General features: G+C 37.7%; 1 protein-coding gene across 1 annotated transcript in view; it reads left to right on the plus strand.

Moving 5' to 3' along the window:
• The window catches only part of TPST1 (tyrosylprotein sulfotransferase 1), a 104815-nt gene that overhangs the window by 69653 nt on the left and 8600 nt on the right, over window positions 1-26562 (plus strand). The window contains exon 3 of the mRNA XM_061153349.1: window positions 3552-3750. Coding sequence (XP_061009332.1) covers window positions 3552-3750 — 199 coding nt within the window. The remainder of the gene's footprint in view (window positions 1-3551; window positions 3751-26562) is intronic.

Raw genomic sequence — 26562 nt, forward strand, 5'->3', positions numbered from 1 at the left:
GAAGTTATAGCAACTGCATTCATTACTAATGGAGCTTGTGACTCAGTGGTTACATAACAAAAAGCCTTTTCATTTTAGAATTCTCTCTGTCAGACACGAGATGGTTGAACTTTATCTGTAAATCATTTATGTAATCATAATAAATAATGACTTTCACTTTACTTCTGATTCAGTGCTACAATCTGGATACAAAAATAATAATAGCTGTTTTTTACTGAATGCATACTACATTTCAGTCTGAGTCAGCTCTAGGTTTCCTTTAGACTTTTGGAAACTTCCTGACTACTAAAAAATTTATCTCTTCTCCTTTGTTCCCTACATCTGAAATGAAACTAAGCAGTAATACCTAACTTTTCCTCTATGTTGTCTGTTGTAAGGAATAATACTGTTGTACATTCATTCCTTCAAGTCAAATATGAATTCATCTAGACTCCTTTCTCTCCTCCCCATATCTAATTAGCCACTGTCTTATCAGTTTAAAAAATCTGTGCAGATTTTTTTCTTTCCATCTCTATGTCATTTACAGTAGTTGAAGCTTTAATCATTTCTCAGTTCTTTCAATATATAGTTGAATGTCTTCACTGGTTTTTCTGACTGCAGTTACCCCTTCCTTCAATCTACTCTTCCCATGGTTATCAATATTGAATGCAGATAAGGATGATCTGGTCTTGTCAGTTCTGTAATAAAATCTGATCTTGTCAGTTAGGTAATAAAAACCCTTCTATCATTCCCCATTATTTTCAAGATAAAGCCAACTTCCCAGTCACGACATACAAGACCCTATGTACGACTTCATTGGTTAACACAGATGTGTTTTAGAATTCAGAAGTTTTTGGGCTCTAGAAAGTCATATGATGTACATAACACATAACATCCTCTGTGCGTTCTGGGTCAGCACTCTGTAATCAAGTACATATTTCTGCATCAAAGACTGATTGTTTACACCAAGAAGAATAAGTACTATAAATAGATTCTTACCAGTTCAGGTTATGTTTTGTTGCCATGTGAGTTACAGGAAAATGTTTAGTTTGGGGAACTTTTTGGATTTCAGAATTTTGGATAAGAGACTGTGGCCCTATATACCCAGTGGTCTGTTGGAGCTTGGATTGCCTCAGCTGTTTGTTGTTCAGTCGCTGAGTCATGTCTGCCTCTTTGCGACCCCATGGGCTGCAGCACGCCAGGCTTCTCTGTCCTGGAGCTTGTTCAAACTCATGTCCATTGAGTCGGTGATGCCATCCAACCATCTCGTCCTCTGTTGTCCCCTTCTCCTCCCACCTTCAATCTTTCCCAGCATAGAGAAACCTTTTTTGTGCATCTCTTCTCAACTCTGTGGTTGATGATATTATGTTGGTAGCTTCAAATTAGCCATAGTGGGAGTATTTACACCATTGTGTGCATATGTGTTCATTGTCGCTCAGTTGTATCCAGCTCTGTGACCCAATGGACTGTAGTCCACCAGGTTTCTCTGTCCGTGGGATTATCCAGAGTGGGTTGGAGTGGGTTGCTAATTCCTCCTCCAGGGGACCTTCCCTACCCAGGGATCCAACCGACGTCTCCTGCTTCTCTTCTTTGGCAGTCGGATTCTTTACCACTGAGCCACCTGGGAAGCCCTTTTTAATAAAACCTTGCCCTGTATTATAGTCTGGTGGAAGGATAAGATAGCTGGACAAGGAAGCCAGCTACTTAAATGCAGGAAAATTAGGAGGCTTTTGTAGCAATCTGGGTGCGAAATGATGGTGACATGAACTAAGGTTAGTGGCGGTAAGACTAGTGGGAGAGATTTTCTTATTCAAAGATAGAGCCTCCAGCACTTGAATAATTTGGGAGTGATCTTGCTTTCTCCCTGTCCCGTCCGAGATCTCTGGGTTTGCTTTGTAGATAGGTGGTGGTGCCATTTATCAAGATAAGATGTACATGTCTCATGCATCCAACCTGGGCTGGTGATCTGTTTCACCCTTGATAGTATACTTGTTTCAATGCTGTGCACTGGGAAGACCCAGAGGGATGGGATGGAGAGGCAGGGGGGAGGGGGGATCGGGATGGGGAACACATGTAAATCCATGGCTGATTCATGTCAATGTATGGCAAAAACCACTACCATATTGTAAAGTAATTAGCCTCCAACTGGTAAAAATAAATGGAAAAAAAAAAAAGATAAGATGTACATGAAGAGGAGTAGATTTTGAACGGAAGATGAGGGGTCCAGTTTTGGACCATCTTAGTGTTTGGGTGTGTGCAGGGTATATGGGTAGGGTGACCGTATAATATATCATACAAACTTGGATATTTATGGGTGTGAGTGTCATGTGCTATTCATTATTAAGCTGGGGGCAATTGATATAAATTGGACCTGTCCTAGACATACTAGGATGTTCTTCACTCAGGTAAAAAATATCAAGAAAAGATCATAGAGGTGAAGCCATACCGGGAAAATATATAGAGTGAAGAGAGCAGTGGAGTCCTGGAGAAATTTTTGAGAGAGAAAAAAGAAGGTGGCCATCAAGGCAGGGAGGAAACCTGGATCAAGTAGCCTCACAGAATCCCAGGGAAGAATCATTTTATTTTCTCTTGTGTATTTTTGAAGGAGTGTAGCCCCTTTGAGGGATTCTTCATTAGATAATGTTTATCTTCAGTGAGAGATTGAAAACTTAAAGGAAAAGATTTTTTTTTAACCATTTATTAGAATACTGTGTTTGAATGACTTCTAATGTATTATGATATTAATATAAAACTCTTTTAGGCATTTTTTTTTTGTCACTTTTGTTTGATAGTCATTAGGCCAAAATCTCCTAGCTCAGATACAATTTAAATACAGATGTCTTTATATATTATATTTTGCACTAATATTATGAGTTTTTGGTCAAACATAGTATCACTATAGACTTAAAGTAAATTTCTAGGTCAAGAGTTAGAACGCATTTATTTCGTAATAGTAAAAGTCATAAAAGCACTTTTCTTCCTTATAAAATAGAGTTCTTTAGAAAATCAACAGAAAAATAAGACATAGGAATCTTTTGCATTGTTAGTGGATAGTGGTTGACTATTTTCCCCCTCATATTTTATTATGAAAAATTTCAAACATACAAAAAACTGAAAGAATTATATCCACTAGCTACAATTAACATTTTGCTGTATTTACTTTTTCACATAATATGTCCATCTTTCTGTCCCTTTGGTCATCTTTCAATCAAGCCATCTTATTTACCTGTGTTTTTTAAATGTATTTCAAGTAAGGTGATCAGCTGTTTTTCTGAGCATCTTATGTTATTTTTTTCTGAATGTTGTAATTAAAGTGTCAATAATACATTTTGTGCAGATGTTTTCAGCTGACCCTTTTTCCTATTTCTAGAAATCTGAGATTGCCAATAATTGCTGTCAAATTGAGAACATTAAAAAAAATGTCTAGTAAATAATGTTAAGCCTGAAAAATGTGCTCTTTTTCAATAGCTTTATAATCCAGAGACTTGTAATTTTTAAAGTCATCAAAAATAATTTCCAATACTGTTTTTGATACTCTAAATACATATTTATTCTCATTATATTGTTTTCAGAGTGGAGAGATCTACAGACCAAGTCATCAAGCCAGTCAATATGGGAGCTCTATCAAAATGGGTTGGGAAGATACCTTCAGATGTTTTACAAGACATGGCAGTGATTGCACCCATGCTTGCCAAACTTGGATATGACCCATATGCCAATCCACCTAACTATGGAAAACCTGATCCCAAAATTCTTGAAAACACCAGAAGGGTAAGTGAGAACTTGAAAGTGAATTGAGAAAACTGGGTATGGAATTTGGATCCGGGAAAGTTTTTTCTTGTTTTATTTCTTGCTTTTTTTATGACCAGAAAATTATTTTAAATTAGAAAAATCCTTTTTGTAAAATGCTTCATCGTCAGAAATCTTCCACTGAATTTTAAGGATAACTGTGGCTCTTTCCAGGGACTGTGGGGACAACTCTTCAATCTCTTTTTTCCCATTTTCTAAGAATAGTGCTTACTGTTGGAGAGATTTATTCTATTAGCTGATTATCATAAACTGGCCTTAACACCAGGATTGTTAGTGACCTCACTTATAGTTTCTTTTTACTCTGAATCTAATGGCTGCTTTACTTTGGTTAGATGAGGCATGATTTCTTGGCATTTGAAAACTGAGCATTGACTACATGAGAAGAATTATTAGAAATAGGTACAATAAACTACCCTCTGATTGAGAGAAAGTTGCTAGTAAAGTGTTACTACAACTATATCTTTTAAAAAATTATGCTCACATCTTTATAATCTTATTTGAGGAAAGTTCAAAATTCAAAAAATCTGAATATATAATATATACCTTACCTCTATAATCTACTTCAAATCAGATCTTAATGTATTTTTTTATTATGGTAAAATTCAAATAACAAGATTTACCATTTTAACAATTTATACAATTCAGTACATTTGCATTGTTGTATGGCTGTCACCACCATCCATCTCAGACTTTTTTCATCTTTCCAATTTGAAACTACATACTTATTACACATTCCTCCTTTCTCCAGCCCCTGGCAACCATAGTTCTACTTTCAATCTCTAGATTTGGTCTTTTTTGAAACTACAGTTTGAATAAGACAACCATGTTAGTGTAAGTCACTGATAGGCTATTTGATTGTCAAGATTAAAATTTCTTGCCTTTTTCTGGTATTCTCTTTTTATGCAGTGTTCTCCGCTCCCCACAGTCTTACATCATCTTTTTATTCTGTCCTCCTTTTGATACTTTTAGTTGACTAACTTGTATTTCATGAGGCTGATTTCCATGTGGATTTTTTACTCTTAGATATTACTTTTGTTTTCTTTTTTTCAAGTCATTAGTGGCTATTTGGAAAGAGCTGTTTTCTTATAAACCATCATATAAGGAGGCAGATATTTTTAGTTTTAAAATTATCTTTATCCTTTTAATATTTTTCATATATAAGCATTATTATAAAATGATAAGCTCAGTTTATAAAACTTATAAAATTAAAAAGATAGGAAAAAATTCATATATAATGTTACCACTCAGACAAATGCCATTGTTAGTATTTTGATGAAGTTCCCTTTCTTCTGTACATGTTAAGCAAAGGTAAGATTACATAACTTTTAATCTTACTTTTGCACACACAAAATCTTGTATCCCACCCTTTCCACTAAGTATTCATTGAGCATTTTCTCATTGTGCACATGTTTTTTAACATGCTTTTTCATGGTTGTATAAATAAATCATTATATGAACCACTTTATTTTTTTTTATATGAACCACTTTAAATCCTTTTGAAACAAAGTAGTAAGTGAATGAATGAATGAAAAGTGAATGGATAAATGAGGTTTCCATAGTTTATGTTATATAATTCATTTCACTGTTTTTCTTTTGTTGTTTACAATTTTCTCTTTGGCAAACAGTGCTGCAATAAACATCTTTGCGCATACTGCATTTTAGTGGGTTCTTTTTTTAAAGGTTAGAATAATGAGAGTGGAATTAAACTATGTCAGAGTATCTAAAATTTTAAGGTGCATGATATATGTTGATAAATTTTAAAAAATCTTTTGAACTACCAGGGTAATATAGGTGATTTTATTTTATAGATTTTTGCTAATTTTAATAGGTTTCATTGATTAATATAATCGAACATTCCCAGTTAGTACCTACATGCATATATTCTTTTATGAAACTATTTCCTAAGTTTAAAAAAAGTTTTATGTGTGTTAAAATTTTGTTAATTATGTTCTGCTAAAGACAGCACACAGTCCAGCATCCATTATCATAGTCCTTTTTAATCTCTTGGTAATTGGTAATTCATAGCTTTTGCTTTTGTACATACTAAAATGGTTTTTATAAACCAAGGTACATGTATAAATGATATTTAGAGGTTTCCCAAGCAGTAGATATTATAGTTTTCCTACATGTGAGTTGGCTGGTTAGACTGTTCTTGGCTTGCTTGAGTGGTTAAGTAGGGAAGAATGCTGTGGTTTGAATCCTTGTGACTAGACAGTTTGTTTCATACACTTTTGTGGCTTTTGAAGAGTTTCAAAGTATACACTGGAAAAAACCTCCCTCCCCAACCCTGTCTATCTCTAAAGTAACAAGTAATTTTGGGAGAAACAAGATAAAGTGTGAACCATAGTTGCATTTTTGAGCTTTTTGTGATAAAGCATACAAACCGACATCCTTGTTTTGTGGAGTTTTTCAAAGCTATATATTTTCAAGGCTTTTTTCTGTAAAAGCTCAGATGCTAATATATCCAGCACTGATGATCATGAAGTTTCATAACATAATGCTTAAAAATTGATCTTCACTTGTCAGCTGTGACATGAGATTGACTCCAGAGAAAGAAGATGGCTGGGGAGATTGTGCCCTTTATTTATGGGATGGGAGTAGGGAAAAATTCACGTTTTGACTGGAAATACAGAATCCAAAGTTCTAGGCCTAAAAATTGTGTTTTTCACACAACTTTGGATAGTCTAGAAGTATTGGTGTCTGAGTCAGTGTATTTTGGAGACATGTTGCTCAATTTTGAATAGAAAATCATGTGCTTCATGGCTGCTCTTACTCAGATGGTAAATTGGAAATGAAATGCTAACATATTCCGTGTCCTTTCCCATCACTGAGATCTCTAATCCCAAAATTGTAGCACATTTCAGTAAATAGCGCCCTCTAGGTTACTTTCCAGTAGTCTCCCTCCCCATGTTATGTTCTAGCAATCTCCTTGCCCATGGGTTTTTAATCTTTTTAGATTTATAGACCTTTGAGATCTGATAAAACTATGGGTCCCTGTCTGAGAAATAAGACAACATATATATAGAGAGAATTTTATTCTATAATTTTAATGGATTCATAGATGCCTCTAAAGCTCATCAGAGTAAGAACTTCTGTTTTATAGTCTCCTTGAAAAACTCATTCACTTGTGTGACTTTGATTACAATTTATTTGCTGATTATCATAAATCTGTATCTCCTAGGGTCTCTTTCTTGAGCCCCAAGCTCATTTTTTCCAGCTGCTTTCTGTATCTCTCCACCTGGTTGTTCACAAGGATCTCAAACTCAATGTCCAAAATGAATTTATTGTCCATACCTGTTCCCTGATAGAAGCCAGACAGATTGTTCACTAAACTGAGCAAGAATCTAGAATAGGGGCGGGTTTAGGCTGTGTTTATCTATATTTGCAATGTCTATTTTGAGCCAGGGAGCAGAGTCCTCAGGACACATGGGTCAAGCCCCAAACAGAGCAGTAACAGACCTGGTTACTAAACCTGAAGAGTGAGCTGAAAAGCAAATCCAAGTGTGAATGGAATATCCAGTTGAAAACCAGACTAGATAGTACTAAGGAAGAACAAATAGTCAAATAGAAAAGCACATATCAGTGTATAGAACCCACAGAGCAAACAAGAAGGAACTTGAATATTAAGTTAGCTGGGAGAGGGAGTTGGTTTATATGCCTGAACCAAACAGTAAGGGCACCCAAAGCTCAGTGACATCCTGGAGGGATAGGGTAGGGAGGGAAGCAGGTGGGGGCTTCAGGATGGAAGGGACACATGTATACCTATGGACAGTTCATATTGATGTATGGCAAATACCATCACAGTATTGTAAAGTAATTATCCTCTAATTGAAATAAATAGTGTTTTTTTTTTTTAAAAAGGACGCACTGAAAAAAAGAGAAGCTACAGCTGTTGGAATGTTCTTGCATTAACGGAGGAGCCTGTAATGCACACCTATGTTTTCCAGTTCTTCTACCCAGCAAAAGCTTCCTCTCTTTGTTTTTCTTACCTCCATGCATAGCATTTCTGTTTGTCTAGTGATCAAAGTTAGGATTACCTAGCTTTGCAGATGACTTGTAATTAATTAATCACCAAGCCCCCTTGATTATATATTTGAAATTATCTTGACTCGATTCTTATTTTAGCTACCTTACTTATTTCAGTTTCTCCTCATTTTTCACATGAATTATGGTTGATTCCCCTTTGTGCATGTGAGTGTATTCATTCTTCTCCATTTAAAGCAATATTCAATGACAGTTACTTTTTTAAAAGTTCAAATCTGAGTGTATCTGAACATACTGTTCCCTCGTGCAGACCTTGAATAGCTCCACTAGTACTACAGGATAAAGCGCAGACTTCTTTTTTATTTTTCTATTTATTTTTTTAATTTATTTTTTCTTTTTTTAAAATATGAATTTATTTATTTTAATTGTAGGCTAATTACTTTACAGTATTGTAGTGGTACAGACATGAATCCGCCACATACACGTGTGTCCCCGTCCTGAGCCCCCTCCCGCCGCCCTCCCGTCCCAGCCCCTGGGTCAGCCCAGGGCACCAGCCCCGAGCACCCTGTCTCATGCGTCGAACCTGGACTGGCGATTCGTTTCACATATGATAATATACATGTTTCAGTGCCATTCTCCCAATTATTCCACCCTCGCCCTCTCCCACAGAGTCCAAAAGACTGTTCTATACATCTGTGTCTCTTTTGCTGTCTCGCATATAGGGTTATCGTTACCATCTTTATAAATTCCGTATATATACGTTAGTATACTGTATTGGTGTTTTTCTTTCTGACTGACTTCACTCTGTATAATAGGCTCCAGTTTCATCCACCTTATTAGAACTGATTCAAATGTATTCTTTTTAACGGCTGAGTAATATTCCATGGTGTATATGTACCACAGCTTCCTTATCCATTCGTCTGCTGATGGGCATCTAGGTTGCTTCCATGTCCTGGCTATTATGAACAGTGCTGCGATGAACATTGGGGTGCACGTGTCTCTTTCAGATCTGGTTTCCTCGGTGTGTATGCCCAGAAGTGGGATTGCTGGGTCATATGGCAGTTCTGTTTCCAGTTTTTTAAAGAATCTCCACACTGTTCTCCATAGTGGCTGTACTAGTTTGCATTCCCACCAACAGTGTAAGTGGATTCCCTTTTCTCCAAACCCTCTCCAGCATTTATTGCTTGTAGACTTTTGGATAGTAGCCATTCTGACTGGCATGAAATGGTACCTCACTGTGGTTTTGATTTGCATTTCTCTGATAATGAGTGATGTTGAGCATCTTTTCATGTGTTTGTTAGCCATCTGTATGTCTTTTCTGGAGAAATGTCTGTTTAGTTCTTTGGCCCATTTTTTTTTTTTTTTTTTCCAGTGGGTTTTGACATACATTGATATGAATCAGCCATGGATTTACATGTATTCCCAATCCCGATCCCCCCTCCCACCTCCCTTTCCACCCGATTCCTCTGGGTCTTCCCAGTGCACCAGGCCGGAGCACTTGTCTCGTGCATCCCACCTGGGCTGGTGATCTGTTTCACCATAGATAGTATACATGCTGTTCTTTTGAAATATCCCACCCTCACATTCTCCCACAAAGTTCAAAAGTCTGTTCTGTACTTCTGTGTCTCTTTTTCTGTTTTGCATATAGGGTTATCGTTACCATCTTTCTAAATTCCATATATATGTGTTAGTATGCTGTAATGTTCTTTATCTTTCTGGCTTACTTCACTCTGTATAATGGGCTCCAGCTTCATCCATCTCATTAGGACTGGTTCAAATGAATTCTTTTTAATGGCTGAGTAATATTCCATGGTGTATATGTACCACAGCTTCCTTATCCATTCATCTGCTGATGGGCATCTAGGTTGCTTCCATGTCCTGGCTATTATGAACAGTGCTGCGATGAACATTGGGGTGCATGTGTCTCTTTCAGATCTGGTTTCCTCAGTGTGTATGCCCAGAAGTGGGATTGCTGGGTCATATGGCAGTTCTATTTCCAGTTTTTTAAGAAATCTCCACACTGTTTTCCATAGCGGCTGTACTAGTTTGCATTCCCACCAACAGTGTAAGAGGGTTCCCTTTTCTCCACACCCTCTCCAGCATTTATTGCTTGTAGACTTTTGGATAGCAGCCATCCTGACTGGCGTGTAATGGTACCTCATTGTGGTTTTGATTTGCATTTCTCTAATAATGAGTGATGTTGAGCATCTTTTCATGTGTTTGTTAGCCATCTGTATGTCTTCTTTGGAGAAATGTCTGTTTAGTTCTTTGGCCCATTTTTTGATTGAGTTGTTTATTTTTCTGGAATTGAGCTTCAGGAGTTGCTTATATATTTTTGAGATTAATTGTCAGTTGCTTCATTTGCTATTATTTTCTCCAGTTCTGAAGGCTGTCTTTTCACCTTGCTTACAGTTTCCTTTGTTGTGCATGAGCTTTTAAGTTTAATTAGGTCCCATTTGTTTATTTTTGCTTTTATTTCCAATACCCTGGGAGGTGGGTCATAGAGGATCCTGCTGTGATTTATGTTGGAGAGTGTTTTGCCTATGTTTTCCTCTAGGAGTTTTATAATTTCTGGTCTTACGTTTAGATCTTTAATCCACTTTGAGTTTGTTTTTTTGTATGGTGTTAGAAAGTGTTCTAGTTTCATTCTTTTACAAGTGGTTGACCAGTTTTCCCAGAACCACTTGTTAAAGAGATTGTCTTTTCTCCATTGTATATTCTTGCCTCCTTTGTCGAAGATAAGGTGTCCATAGATGTGTGGATTTATCTCAAAGCCTAGAATGGTACTTTTCAACCAAATCTTTGGAAATTTTCTGATGCGCTTTTTATTGTTGGTTTCTAAGTTAATTCCATTACAATTAGAGAATACACTAATGTGGTTTCAGTCCTTTGAAATATATTATAAATTGCCTTATGGCCAGCATATGTTCTTACATGTCACTTGAGAGGATGTATATTCTGCAGTTGTTGTAGAATTCTATAAATATTGATTAGGTCATGTTGTTTCATAGTGTTGCTCAGATCTTCTAATTCTTACTGCTTTTGGAGAGTCTAATTTTATCAGTTTGGGAGAAAGATGTGAATTTGTTCTTTTATTTCTATCAATTCTGCTTCATGTGTTTTGAATCTGTATCATTAGGAGCTTACGTTTTTATGTATTCTTAAGTAATTAGCTCTTATTATGAAGTGTATCTCATCATCTCTGCTGTTTCTCTCTGGAAATCTCCTTTGTCTCATATAAGCGTAGCCATTTCATTGTTTTTATGCAACCATGTTGAAAATGTCATTATTTCTCCTTCATCATATGAGAATATTTTGCTTGGTGTAGAGTTCTAGATTGACAGATTTTTGAGTTTTGTTTGCTTGTTTGTTTTACTTTCAGCACTCAGAATATGTTATTTTATTGGTTGTCATTGTTTTTATAGGAAATCAACTAAAATTCTTATGAATGTAATAGCTTTGTTTGTTTTTTGTTTTTGAGTACTAAAGTTCAACAGTTCTGTACTTCTTTGACACATAGTTCAGTTGATAGAATTTGTTGTTTTTTAGTTGCTAAGTCATGTCCAACTCCTTTTGACGCTATAGACTGTAGCCTGCCAGGCTCTTCTGTCCATGGATTTCCCAGGCAAGAATACTGGAGTGGCTCACCATTTGCTTCTACAGGGGATATTCCCAACCCAGGGATTGAATCCACATCTCCTGCATTGGCAGGCAGATTCTTTACCGCTGAGCTACCAGGGAAGCCCTGTTTTTTGACTGCTGTAAGGTTTTTCTCTTCAGTTTTTGCCAGTTTGACTAAAAGTGCCAGATTCACTGATCCTCTTTTTGCCATCTCTCGCTTCAGGTTTGATTTGCTTTTAATTAACTTACATTTGAATTCATTGATCCTTCCTTCTTCTGTGCCCATCCTGCTATTAATCCCATCCAAGGACTTTATTTCAGATAATTTATTTTTCAGAACTAGAATTTCTGTTTCTTTGCTGGAATCCTCTATCTCTTCACTCATTCTGTTCATCTTCTCCTTTGAATTCTTATAACATTTTTATAATTATTTTAAAGTTCTTACACACAGGTCTTTCTTTTGGCTCTTTTTCTTAATTATCTATTATGCTTATTTACTTCTTTGCATGTTTTAGGGTTTGTTTCATACTGGACCTTTTGTATAAAAGAGATAACCTAGATAATATTTTTCCCTTATTTTTCCCGGATAGGGCATATTCTTTCCTCTCTCAAGCAGCTGGGGTATTTGGCTGATCATTCAAATTTCAATGAGTCAGACTGGGCTGGGTCTGAGCAGCAGTTTTAGTCACTTTACTTCTAGATTTAAATGAAATTATGGAGATTTGACCTTTAGCCCAACCCGCAGTTTCCTGTGTTCTGAGGATGAAAGGCTGATTTCTTTGGCTTTTTAAAAATAGCAGCTGGCAGGGACTGGGTTGAAGCTTAAATTAATTTGTTTCACCTCTGGATTGCAGCTGCAGCAGGACCCTGGAATCTAAGGACCACACAAGTTTGGGAGATCTCTCTCCTTTCTAGCTCTGCTTCCTCTGCTGCTTACTCAGCAGAAGTCCCTTGGGTTATAGTTATTAGACCAAGAGATTTATTTTTACATCTGGGCCTCTTCTAGATTTGAATTCATCATACCAGTTCACACTGCCACTGAAAGTTCAGCTTCTTTTTATCTTATCAGCAAAATCTTTCACCTCTGATAGGCTTGCTTATGTGCCTACCTATACGCAGATTAGGCAGTTGATTCAAGATGGAAAGAGGCTCTTTGCTCTCCTTTGAAGAACTCATCCTTCTCTGGAAGTCATTTAGACTTCATTGCTTCTTTGCATCCACTGCTCTTCGATGGCTCTAAAGAAAAGTTTATCTGATGTTTTCTTATCATTTTAATGAGACCTTCTGTTTCATAACCGTAATGGAACTCCTCAGAACAGCATTAAGATTCTTTGTCTGCTGCATTCAGTTTTCCTTTTCAACCTCATCTCTTTTTATCCTTCCAGTCACACCACACTACCTGCCTTTCATTCTCTTGGCACATTTTTATAACCCTGTACCTTAGCACTTGCCCTTCTTGCCTTGAATAGCTTGCTTCTCTTCTTCATTTTACAACTTTGTCCTTTAAGACTCAGCTCACATGACGCCCCTTATGTGCCGCAGATCCTTCTACTATTCTTCCTGCCTGCCTTTGCTCTTGCAGTTATAGTATCATTTATATTATTTACTACTTCTTTTATACTAAGGATTTTTGAAAGGCATTTTGTATCTTGAGCACTTGAGAGTTAGTAGGTGTTCAATAAAACAATTGTTATTAGCAAAAATAAACTTTAGACATAGGAAGAAGAATATTTCTTTGACCAAAAATACTGTGTCCTAATAGGAAGGTCTTGTAGGCAACATTTGAAGTCATCGCCCAGTTCACAGGGATTCTGCCTTATGTGAGAAATGCTCCATTACACAAAGGTGAGCTCCAGTGGCTACCGCAGTACTTTATGATGGTGTCAGTCTGTATTTAGTTCAGGAAAGGGAGCTACTGTAAGTATTATAGGAGTGAGGAGTCTAATACGTTAATTATGGCTTACCAAAATTCCAAAGAATACTCAAACTCCCACACAATTGCACTCATCTCACATGCTAGTAAAGTGATGCTTAAAATTCTCAAAGCCAGGCTTCAGCAATACATGAACTGAGAACTTCCAGATGTTCAAGCTGGTTTTCGAAAAGGCAGATGAACCAGAGATCAAATTGCCAACATCCTCTGGATCATCGAAAAAGCAAGAGAGTTCCAAAAAAACATCTATTTCTGTTTTATTGACTATGCTAAAGCCTTTGACTGTGTGGATCACAATAAACTGTGGAAAATTCAGAGAGATGGGAATACCAGACCACCTGACTTGCCTCTTGAGAAACCTGTATGCAGGTCAGGAAGCAAGAGTTAGAACTGGACATGGAACAACAGACTGGTTCCAAATAGGAAAAGGAGTACGTCAAGGCTGTATATTGTCACCCTGCTTATTTAACTTATATGCAGAGTACATCATGAGAAATGCTGGGCTGGAGGAACCACAAATTGGAATCAAGATTGCTGGGAGAAATATCAGTAACCTCAGATATGCAGATGACACCACCCTTATGACAGAAAGTGAAGAAGAATTAGAAAGCCTCTTGATGAAAAGGAAGGAGGAGAGTGAAAAAGTTGGCTTAAAGCTCAACATTCAGAAAACTAAGATCATGACATCCAGTCCCATCACTTCATGGCAAATAGATGGGGAAACAGTGTCAGACTTTATTTTTCTGGGCTCCAAAATCACTGCAGATGGTGATTGCAGCCATGAAATTAAAAGACGCTTACTCCTTGGAAGGAAAGTTATGACCAACCTAGACAGCATATTTAAAAGCAGAGACATTACTTTGCCAACAAAGGTCTGTCTAGTCAAGGCTATGGTTTTTCCAGTGGTCATGTATGGATGTGAGAGTTGGACTATAAAGAAAAGAATTGATGCTTTTGAACTGTGGTGTTGGAGAAGATTCTTTAGAGTCCCCTGGACTGCAGGGAGATCCAACCAGTGTATCCTAAAGGAGATCAGTCCTGGGTGTTCATTGGAAGGACTGATGTTGAAGCTGAAACTCCAGTACTTCAGCCACCTGATGCGAAGAGCTGACTCATTTGAAAAGACCCTGATGCTGGGAAAGATTGAGGGCAGGAGGAGAAGGGGACAACAGAGGATAAGATGGTTGGATGGCATCACCGACTCGATGGACATGGGTTTGGGTGGACTCCAGGAGTTGGTGATGGACAGGGAGGCCTGGTGTGCTGCAGTTCATGGGGTCACAAAGAGTCGGACACGACTGAGTGACTGAACTGAACTGAAAATCTAGGAGAACTGAGGGTCTGGAAAGTTTAAATTATATACTGGACATTTTATTTAAAAGAAGAATAGAGAATGAACTAGATTAAAGCTATCATAGAAAAATCAGGAAAATAGGCATTTATGATTTAAACCTGCAGTGTGTGGAAAGCCAGAGTTTGCAGAGAAGCCCTAGAAACTGCATCTAGCTGTCAAATGGGACCTCTGTAAGAGAGCCTAAGGGAGGGCCTGTGAGGCATGCCACCAAGATGAAGTGGGGACCTTAGAAGAGGTCTGTGGGAGTGCTGCATGTCTTGAGAATAATGGCTTCTGCTTATTTTCCACTTTATAAATCTCATATAAATTTCTCTCATTGGTAGCTATTTACTCCGAACCACACAGGGAAGGGAATTACATCAGACTTAATTTTCTACCCTAGACAGGAATGGTGGTGATACCTATTGACCATGGACAGTCAAGCATAGTTCATCTGTTTGCCAGGCTGACATACATACATACCCATTTTAGCCATATTAATTTCCAAATAAAGATAATGACATTATGATTCTACCTAATGTGATGCAGTGATCCCTTACAAAACTAAAAGCATACTAACCATGTCCCCACAAGAGGAGCCACCATGTTTCATATTGCACTTTATTCATTTCTGGCTGATACTTACTCCCCCAGCTGAGTCACACTGTCTTTGATATCCTTAACCTAAATATGGAGATATAAAGTCAGCCATAAGTAACACACCTTTATTAGACAGTATGGGGATGGGAAAGGGAGGAGAAAAAAATCAATCTATTCAGACATATTCATAACAAAGCAAGGAAGAAAATGTACAACACTGTTGTAGTCCCCATTTCTGTACCTGTCATGTAGTCATGGACAGCATTTATAATTTCTTTCTTTCTCTAACTATTTCATATTCCATTTGCCCTCACTAACCATGTTGGTTCTATGATTCTACGCCTGGAGGAGTGACCCAAACCTTCATTCTGAAAGGGTGTGTGCCAATAATGGTCATGCCTATATTGTTTGGCAGTAATTTTCCATTAACTTTCATTGTAAACAAGTGTAACAGAGAATCTCCTGGGTTCTAGGAAATGTCTTTCCTTCCTTCGCTGTGTATTTTAAATCCTGTTTCCTGTTGATAATTGAGATTAATCAGCTGAGCTAATACCTTTCTTGTCTCTTGCTGATCATAGATCATCATAACAAATATAATAATAGTGAAAAAAGTAGGGAATACTGTAAGAATTAACAAAATGTTACACACAGACAGGAAATGAACAGATGCTATAGAAAAAATGGTACCGATAGACTTGCTCAGTGCACGGTTACTGCAGGCCTTTAATTTGTAAAAAAAAAAAAAAAAAAAAAAGCAGTGTTTGCAAAGCACCGTAAAGTGTAGGTCAATAAGATGAGGTATGCCTGTAAGAATACAACAAAGGTGACAGGATGTATGTGAACACGATTGCACTATGTAAGATTGTTGGGCTGGATTTGCTGAAGTTGCTCCCTCTCTTCCCTCACTCCCATTCTCTCTTTTGCCTGACTTTGAGGAAGCCAGCTGCCATGCTGGAGAATTTCTTGTGGCAAGGACCTGCATTATAGCCTCTAGGAACTGAGGGTTCCTCCACTGACAGATAGCAACTCAAGTTGACAGTTATATAACTGCAAGGAATTGAATTCTTAAAACAATCCAAGTAAGCTCTAAAGTAGAATCTTCCTCACTGGCCAATATATTGTTGGCAGCTTTGTGAGACGCTGAGCAGAGGGCTTTCAGCTGTGTGTGGACTCGTGACTCCAGAGAAACTCTTAGATAATAAATGTGTGTTCTTTTAAGCTGCTTAGTTTGGGGTAGTACTGCGTTTGAGTTTTCTTGGTATTACAGAGAACTAGCTTTTGGTTTTTATTGTTCTCTTTGCTGGTGTCTTCTACTTTTTTGAGCTTGTATTACTATCATCTTCTCTCTTATCTTTATTATTCCCTTATCTTTAGTTAGAGCTTATTCTTTTTTTCTAGCTTCCTAAGGTTGAACCTTAGGAATCAATTTTATTTTTTTATTTATTATTTTTTATTGGGGTGTAGTTCTGGAATCAATTGTAAATATTTCATATTTTCTAATAAATACATTTAAAGCTATACATTTCCCTCTAAACTGCTTTATTGTTATATTCCACAAATTTTGATATGTTGTATCTTCTTTGTCATTCAGTTTAAAATTTCTTTTTGATTTTTTTCTCTTGTGATTTTTCTAATTTCTCTTGTGATTTTTTTTCTTTGACTCATTAATTATTCAGAAATGTGTTCATTTCCAGGTTGTTTGGGTTTAGATAGTTAATTGATACTGAATTCTTATTTAATTTAGCTGTGGTTTTACGTAGCATGATTCTGCATGATTTTGGTCCTTTTAAATTTGTTGATAATTGTTTTATAGTCCTGCATCTGTTCTATCTCAGGGAGTGTACAGTGTGCACGTGGTAAGAATGTGTATTCTGCATGTGTTGAATGTAGTGTCCTTTAAGTATCAATTAGAAATTAAATCAAGGTTGTTGATAGTGTTATTTAGAGCCTGTATGACATTACATAGTTTCATTCATACTGGGCATTGTGCCTGCAGAACCTCCAGGAAGAAATAGTAATGCACTGTTGTGTATGCATTGTTATATTTATTGTGATCTGTGATCAGTGATATTTGATGTTACTATTGTGATTGTTTTGGCACCTCAAGCCATGCCCATTTTAAGACAGTGAACTTAACTGACAAATGTTTTGCGTGTTCTGATTGCTCTACTGGTTGGTGATTCCCCCATCTCTCTCCCTCTCTTTGGGCCTCACTATTTCCTGAGACATAGCAATTTTGAAACTAGGCCAATTTATAACCCTACAATGGCCTCTAAGTGTTAGGTGAAAGAAAAAGTTATATACCTCTTACCTTACATCAGAACTGGAGATGTTCAGGCTTGGTGAAGAGAGCATGTGGAAAGCTGAGACAGGCCAAAAGCCAGACTTCTTGGGCCTTCAGTTAGCCAAGTTGTGAATGCAAAGGGAAAGCTCTTGAAGGAAATTAAAAGTGCTCCTCCAGGAGGGATGCACGAGACAAGTGCTCCGGCCTGGTGCACTGGGAAGACCCAGAGGAATCGGGTGGAGAGGGAGGTGGGAGGGGGGATCGGGATTGGGAATACATGTAAATCCATGGCTGATTCATATCAATGTATGACAAAACCCACTGGAAAAAAATAATAATAATAAAAAAAAAAAAAAAAAAAAATAAAAGTGCTCCTCCAGTGAACACACAAATGTTAAGAAAGCAAACCCCCAGGTCTCCCACGTTGCAGATGGGTTCTTTACCAGCTGAGCTACAAGGGAAGCTCAAAATATTCCTTTCCAAATATTACTGCTCATTGACAATGTACTTGGTCACCCAAGAGATCTGATGGGAATGGACAATGAAACTGATATTGTTTTCATGCCTGCTAACACAGCATTCATTCTGAAGCCCTTGGGTCGAGGAATAATTTTGACTTTCAAGTCTTATTTAAGAAATACCTTCATAATACTGTATTTTAGATAGAAGCAATTCCTCTGGTGGAAATTAAAAACCTCCTAGAAAGGATTCACCATTCTAGATGCTGTTAAAAGCATTCATGATTCATGGGAAGAGATAAAAATATCAACATTAACAGGAGTTTAGAAGAAATTGATTCCAACTGTCATAGATGACTTGAAGGGGTTCAAGACTTCAGTGGAAGGAGTAACTGCAGATGTGGTGGAAACAGCAAGAGAACTAGAATTAGAAATAGAACCTGAGGATGTGACTGAATTGCTGTAACCTCATGATACAACTTTAATTCATGAGGAGGTTCTTCTTCTGGATGAGCAAGAAAAATGGTTTCTTGAGAATGGAATCTACTACTGGTGAAGATGCTATGAAGATTGTTGAAATGACAACAAAGGATTTAGAATATTGTATAAATTTAGTAGATAAAGCAGCAGTAGAGTTTGAGAGGATTGATTCCAGTTTTGAAAGATGTTCTTCTCTGTGGGTGAAGTGCTATCAAACAATATTGTATGCTGCTGACAAATCGTTCATGAAAGAAAGAGTCAGTGCAGCAGACTTCATTATTGTCTTATTCTTAAAAATTGCCATAGCCACCCTAACCTTCAGCCACCACCACTCTGATGGTCAGCAGTCATTAGCATTGAGGCAAGACCCTCCACCAGCAAAATGATTATGATTCACTGTATAGTGTCAACATAAATTTTATAGGCACTGGGATACCAAAAAAATCTGTGCGACTAGCTTTGTTGCAATATTTGCTTCATTGTGGTTGTCTAGAACCAAACTCACAGTATCTCCAAGGTGTGCCTGTATTATTTCCTGTTGTTGAATCAATGTGGTGACACTGATAGATATTCAACATTGCTTTTTTCAAATGTTCATTTTTGGGACTTGAAATCTTGAATAAGTATCAGTGGGCTTCATGTGAATTCTTCATATATTTTTCACTTAATACATTTTGCATTTCGACAAGTGACTGCTGCTGTTTTATCACTAAGTCATGTCCAACTCTTTGCGACCCCGTGGTCTGTAGCCCGCCAGACTCCTCTGTTTGTGGGATATCCCAGGCAAGAATACTGAAGTAGGTTGCCATTTCTTTCTCCAGGGGATCTTCCTGACCCAGGGATTGAAAATGCAGCTCATGTTGTATTTCCTGCATCTCAGGTGGATTCTTTACCACTGAGTGAGACGTTCTCCTGAATAGTGATTTGACAGACAAGCGAGCATACAAAGACCTCATCTTGTAGTGAAAGCCTATTGACCGTGCTTTATCACTGAATGAAGACTGCAGACTACTGTCAATTTCTTTCTATTTTTCCACCACTTTTCAACCCAGAGATGCTGCTTCTTTCCAAGAAGACAGTAGGAGTACTCAGAAGCCCTGTGCCTGCCCCTCCAAATTATTTCTTCTTCCTCTTTCCTTCTTTCCACGGATAACTTCTATCCTAAATTCTGCCATCATGGATTTAATTTTGCTTGCTTTTAAATTTCATATAAATGAAATCATACAGTTTATTTTGAAGAAAGGTAAAAAGCAGTCTCAGACATCAGAGAACTGATCTGACACAGCAGATCTAGCCCAGGGTTGATGAGAAACTGACTTTCTGTGCTCGCCACTGAAGTACAACAGTCTTCTCCTGGGTGTCAGCGATCTCACCGAGCACCACCAAGACAGGCGTCCTCTTCAACCACAGTGAACTGCGGAGAGGCAAGACCACTTTGTAGTAACAACAAATACCAAATACCTGCCTCTTGCTTCTTAACCAAAAATAGCTTTATTCTTACTTCTAGTGTTCCTTTCTTTTAGATAAGATTTATTAAGATACCCAGTTAGAGAATAATCCCTGCTTTCTGGCAGCCCCCAGTCCAGAGCAAAACCCTGTTTCCTTGGACTCTTCCCCAAATCAGCTAACCAAAATCATGAGAGTCCTTTCTTCTTTTTTTTTTTAATGAGAGTTCTTTCTGATGCTCTTTTCCTGAGACATTCCACATTTCCATGGTGTGTGTGTTCCCTTGCTTAAAAGAGTAATGAATTCAGCATGTTTAACTACAGCTATATTCCTGGTAGTCTTTAGCTAGGGGGTATTGACAGTATTCTTTTGTGTCTGGTTTCTGTCCTTTAACATTTGTGAGTTTTATGTTGTTGCATTTCACAGTAATTCATTTTTGTTTTTTAATGTGATACTATAATTGCACAACTATTTGGACATTTGAGTTGTTTATCATTGTAGGGATGTTTTAATGTTGATTCACAATAGCCTTGTACATGTCTTTTGATGAAAATGAGTATGCACTTTTGTCAAGAATGTGCCTGAGAGTTACATTAGGAGTTTCCAAGACAGTAGTCCTAAAATTCTTATGCTTCCAAGTGTAGCTGATTATAGCAAAAAGATGGAAAGTAAAACCTACAAAGGGAAAAGGCACAAGGGGGGAAAACTCTGGAGGAAACCAGGTGCTATCTTTCAAATGTCCCTCACAGTGGAGTCACACAGGATTTGCTTCATTCACCCAGCAACATGTGTGACAACACATGTGAATTGTTGCCAACCAGGGAGCTCACCAGAGCTTTTGAATCCAGGGTTTTTTTGGGGATTGGTCATGTAGGCATGTAGACCCCCCAGAGAAAAAACAGATGTTCACCATAAATAAATTACTAACATAAACTAGCTGCTCAAAATGGGACAGGCCGGCCCAAGGCCTCAGACATGCAAAAACATTCCTATAGACAGAACATTCTAGGCTCAGATCCCTGGAGCCAGCCAAGAGCAGTCCTGAAAATAGGCCTTTCTTGGGAATGTGCAACATTTGAGCAAAATAGACCTGCTAAGTTAATCTTTTCCGTCACAGAATGAATGTATGGGTCAGAGGGCATTTGAATGTGCAAATTTAGGAGATAATGCTAAGTGACTATATTCTCTCACTAGCAGGTGTGTGAGAATTTCAGTTGTTCTGCATCATCAATATTAGAGTCAATCTTGTAAAATTTTAGTCTTTCTTATAGGAGTGTAGTGGTTACGCTCATTATGGTTAAAATGAGTATTCCCTAATAACTAAAGAGAGCAAACCCTTTTCCATGCTATTTGCCACTGAACTATGTTATGAAATGCTTTTTCAAGTCTCTTACCCAATTTTCTACGAAATAATTTGCTTTTTCCTTAACAATTTTTAGAAATTCTCTGTGTATTTTGATGTGTGACGTTTTTATGTATCTCACATATGTTCTCACACTTTGCTTTGCCTTTTCTCTCCATTAAGGCTGTCTTTTTAAGAATAGAAATTCCTGGGACTTCATGGTAGTCTAGTGGTTTAGGTTGTTACCTAATATTGAGCAGATTTCCCTGTGCTATATTACAGTAGGTTAATTTTAAATGTAGCAGTGTGTACATGTCAATCCCAAACTCCCTAACTATCCCTCCTCCCATAAACATGAATTCATTCTCAAAGTCTGTGAGTCTATTTCTGTTTTGTAAGCAAGTTCATTTGTAACATTTCTTTTTCTATTCTGCTTATACACGGTATCATACAATATTTCTCTTTCTCTGTCTGACTTGTTTCACTCAGTATGACAATCTCTCAGTCCATCCATGTTGCTGCAGGTGGCATTATTTCATTCTTTTTAATGGTTGATTCTTGAATTCATTTATTTCCAAAAGTAGAATTGAATAGAATGAGTTAACAGTATTCTATAACGTAATGTCATATGTAGCCCTGAAGGTTCAGTAGGTTCCAATCAGGGAGGGCCCAATGGATTTGCTTCTTCTGCGTCTCTGCTTAATCTGTACTGTAAGTTGGCCTTGGAAACTATTCTCGGTCCATCATTTGTAAAAATGGAGACCACTATAAAGGAATCTCTTCATTTATTTCTTTTTTTGTCCAACTGTCCATTCATCCCTGCATCCAGGATATACAGATAATTAAGAATCTGTCCCTCTCCTTAAGAAGTATGCTAGAAGTAGATGTGTAACTAACTGTAGTTCAACATGATAACTGCCATATATTTAAGGCACTTGGGATGCTATGTGGACACAGAACTGGCTCTACTGGATTGTCATATTTAAAGGATAAGTTAAAAGTTCCTAGTTTGAGAAAAGAAGGAAAAAGCTCCCCAGTGAAAGGAAATTGATGAAATTATTATTGACTGTACCTGTGTGTATTAACTGTCCTTCAGTGTTACTGAAAATTACGTTCAACACGTTTACCTTTGAATAGAGATGTATTCTTGCCTGGTAAGTATCCCATAGTAAACTGATACAGTTTATTAATCATCCTGCATGTTTAACTTTTCTCCCCTGGAAATCAACGCCCTGATGCTAAATTTGCTATATTTATACTGCTTTCTTTAGAGGTTTCTATGTCACATTTACTACACATTCCCAATTCAATTTATATTCCAATCCATCTTGTCCAACTTCATCCAAAAGTCAGTACATTTTTTTTAAAAAACATTTTTGGAGAAGCAGATGATGCTTATGAACTGATTAATATATTTCTTCTTGATATAGGGAATGTATTAGTAACACTTGTCCATTGTTTCTAACACAAGATTGTTGAATGCTGCAGAAACCCAATCTGAGGTTTGCAAAGCTGCCAGAATATTTTTAAGACAAATGAGAATATGTAAACATGCACGTTATCAGCTGTTTCATGTTTGTGTTTTAGCGATAATGAGTCTTTAGTGGGCCAGAAGAGCCCAGTGGGATTAAAGATGTAAATTTCAAAATCTAGATTCCTTTCTGCATTATCATATCTGGCTGGAGTTGTGTTTTCTCTGCATGTGAAACTATCATTGTTTCTCGAGGGGAAATGCTTTTTATATTACTAAAAATAGTGAATTGCATAAGAAAATAAATAGCAGGCCATGCATGGACCAATGATGAAAGTTTGTTATGAACTAAGAAGTGATCCAATTCTGTGCACTTGAGCACTCTTGGAAAGAGGATGGAAAGAAGGAAGAAGGCAGAAAGGAGGAATAAATTAGATTTGAACTTACAGTGAAATTTGAATTCATAACCAGGGGTTATAAGACTAATCTTTTAACCCTTGGAATGTGTGTGTGTGTGTATACATATGTGTGTATACATGCACACACTTTGAAGAAAACAGTGAACAGAAGCAGCACTTTAAAACCTGCAGTGCACATAGTATGGTCATTAGTATGTGTTTCTGGACGTTGTTTAAAATTTCCTTATTTTGAAAGAATGTTTTGAGTTAAGTCTTTGTTCATCTTGAGTACCCAAGCCAGAAGAAACAGACTTTTGTGACCTAATCTCAGAAATAACATTCCATCACTTTTGCCATATTCTAGTTGTTAGAATCTAGTCACTAGATCCAACTCACACTTAAGGGAATTACACAGGTCATAAATACCAGACACAGGGATCATCAGGGAAGGTGGCCACAGACACTTTTAGCATGAAAATAATTTAGCAACAGTTTCATATTCTCCATAAGATCAAGCCAGTTCAGAATTAGGCCTCATGACATGTCTGCCACCTTTTCCTGTAAATTGTAGACGGCTGACTGTCTACAGTCCTTGGGGAACCCATCATTCTAGAAAGTCAGGTTTCTGGGTAGATTGGTCTCGTTTAGGACCAAACCTTAATATTTTGATGTAGAATTCCTCTGCATTTTGATGATGTATCTCTTTACCTTCTTAAATAAATTATTGATTGTAATTTGAATTTTTATTTCCTCCAAAGGAAATTACTGTATGTGTTAGTAAGAGAAACTGCCCATCCTCTCTTTATATAGGCTATAGAACTGTGGGTCCCTTTCTTAAAGAACTCAAGGCTTCCTATCTGCCTTTTATAATTTCTGTGTCTTTGTTTCATTTGTCACTTCTCAGTTATCAGTACTTGCCCATTACCTTCTTGTTTGCTATATCTGTTTGCTATAGGTTGAAACCAGATAACTTAGAATGGTTAAAAATGTATGTTAAGGAAAAGGGACCTAAAAGACTCTATTAAATAGAAGACTCGATCTGCAGTCTGCAGGTGTGTTAATAACATCCATTTTAGCTCCATGGAGACTTTTGTTTACCTCTTAATTGTAAACTATTACTATAGGTGAGGCCCTTGTAGCAGGTGAAGTGGTATTGGGCATGGCTGGTCAGCTTCTAATTAATCTTGTAAGAAAATGGAAAGTGGCCTGAGGACAAATAACAAGAAGATGCATTGCTTGCTTCAGTCAGTATTCAGAACTTCTTCTTTCTTGGGTTTTTGAAGCTTCACAGGCAGCTTAGATAAATTCTCTTCCCTTGTCTAGCTCTGTATTCTAGGTAATTTACAACTGAAGGCTTTGCTTATAATGGAGTTAATTATATCTCACTCCGGTGGCTCAGAGGATAAAGCGTCTGCCTGCAATGCGGGAGACCTGGGTTCGATCCCTGGGTTGGGAAGATCCCCTGGAGAAGGAAATGGCAACCCACTCCAGTATTCTTGCATGGAGAATCCCATGGACAGAGGAGCCTGGCAGGCTACAATCCACGGGGTCGCAAAGAGTCAGACACAACTGAGCGACTTCACTTAACTTCCACAAATTTGAATCTGACATTAGTCAGAGTCACTTGACTTCTAGATACCACTTTTAAAATTTTTCCTTCTCTGTCATTGGTGGCCTCTTCTCAGTCTTCTTTGCCGGTTCTTCCTCTTCTTCCCGCCCTCTTAATGTTGGAATACCTGCATGTCTCAGTCTTAAGTCCTGTGTTCCCCCTCTCTACCCTGAGCACCTAGGTCGTCTCATCAGGTATCAAGTTTTAAATACCATCTATAAGTTGATGATTCTCAATTTTATATTTCCCAGCCCAGACCTCTTCCGTGAATCCTAGATTTTTATTTCTGACTACATGACATTTTCATGTATTGTCCAGTAGACATCTCAAGTTTAACATTTCCAAATTGAACCCCTGAAAATCTGTTATATCCCAGAACCTTTCCTGACTGAGTTGATGGCAAGTTCATATTTCCAGTTGGTAATTGCTTAAGCCAAAAACTTTGGAGTCATCCTTGACTCCCCTCTGCTCTTTCACATTCCACATCTAGTCTACTAGGAAATCTAGATATAATTGGGGAAAAATCCGCAAAGGTACTGCTTTGCACCACCTCCACCACCACCTCCCTATCCTGTCTAGATTACTGCTGTTGCTCCACACTCTGTCCTTGATCCTCTGCAGACTAAACAGAGCAATTAGGGTAACCCTTTTAAAATGGAAGTTCAATCATGGTACTTAGTAACTTTCCATTTTACTACACTGGACAAATTAATGTCTGTGCCTCAGTTACTTCATCTGTAAAAAGAGAGTAGTACCTCCCTCAGAGGATTGTGGGATTCGATAAGGGGAAACAGGAAACCCATGCTCAGCACCAGCCTGATGCAGAGAAAGTCAAATTTAGCTGCTCTTGCTGTTGTGCACCCTCTAAATCAGAAGCTGCTTTTGTTTCCTTGTTTTGCGGAGCTTGAGGTGGGAGGGTTCTCTAGGAACTTTAGATTCTGAGTACCTAGCTCATTTCTGTCTAGTAAAATCCTCAGTTCATTAGTACCAGAGGATAGGACGTCCAGAAATACTATTCCTTTAGCCAGAGGAAATTCCATTTCTAACTTCACTGTTTTTATAAGTGATTCTGTACTTGGTTTCCTGCACAAAATAGAAATTGCTTGGTCAGTAGAAAGTTCCTAACTTCTGTCAGTACCATAGTTCCTAACTTTTGAAGCATTTTTTTCCCTAAAGGATAATGAGAGGAGACAGCTTCCCACTTATTTGTTGATTGAGCCTTTTGTTTGATGTCTTATCCTGACCCCTTTTTGTTTTTTTAATTAAATTTGTGATATCACATATTTAGAGTTTGGGTGTTTTTTTCCCCCCCTTCATATAAGCCTTACCTCTCTGAAACTATTGATTCCTGGAAGACACTTATAATATTTAATGTTCCCAGTCATATTTTCTGTTATGTCTTGCTGGTTTTTACAACAAACCCAAAAGAGAAGGAAGAATTTAACGATAAGAATTTTCTAATAGTAATAAGATGCAGAGAGCATAGTCTAAAGGGAGAGTGCTGAGCTGGGGCCTTCTGAGCCGCATTCTGCCACTGACTAGCCATTTGACGCTGTGGGCTTGTGTTGCACCTTCTACTTGAATTCTAGCAGAAGAGGCTGAGAGAGAGAAGACTCAGTTCCTGAGAGGAGGTGAGGAATATAAGAAAAGTCGATTAGGGACCAAACCTGCTAACAGTGGAAGGGGTACTGGGGCAAACATACTGGTTCTGGTTCATAAAGGAGCCAGGGTGCAGGACCCTAGGCCTGAGCAGCTTATGCCCAGGGCTTGGAGAGGGGGGCTTCGGATCAGTTCCCTGAATAGAGGGAGAAGGA

The sequence above is a fragment of the Dama dama genome, chromosome 10 (assembly GCF_033118175.1).
Source record: "Dama dama isolate Ldn47 chromosome 10, ASM3311817v1, whole genome shotgun sequence".
In the NCBI taxonomy this organism is placed as follows: Eukaryota; Metazoa; Chordata; class Mammalia; order Artiodactyla; family Cervidae; genus Dama; species Dama dama.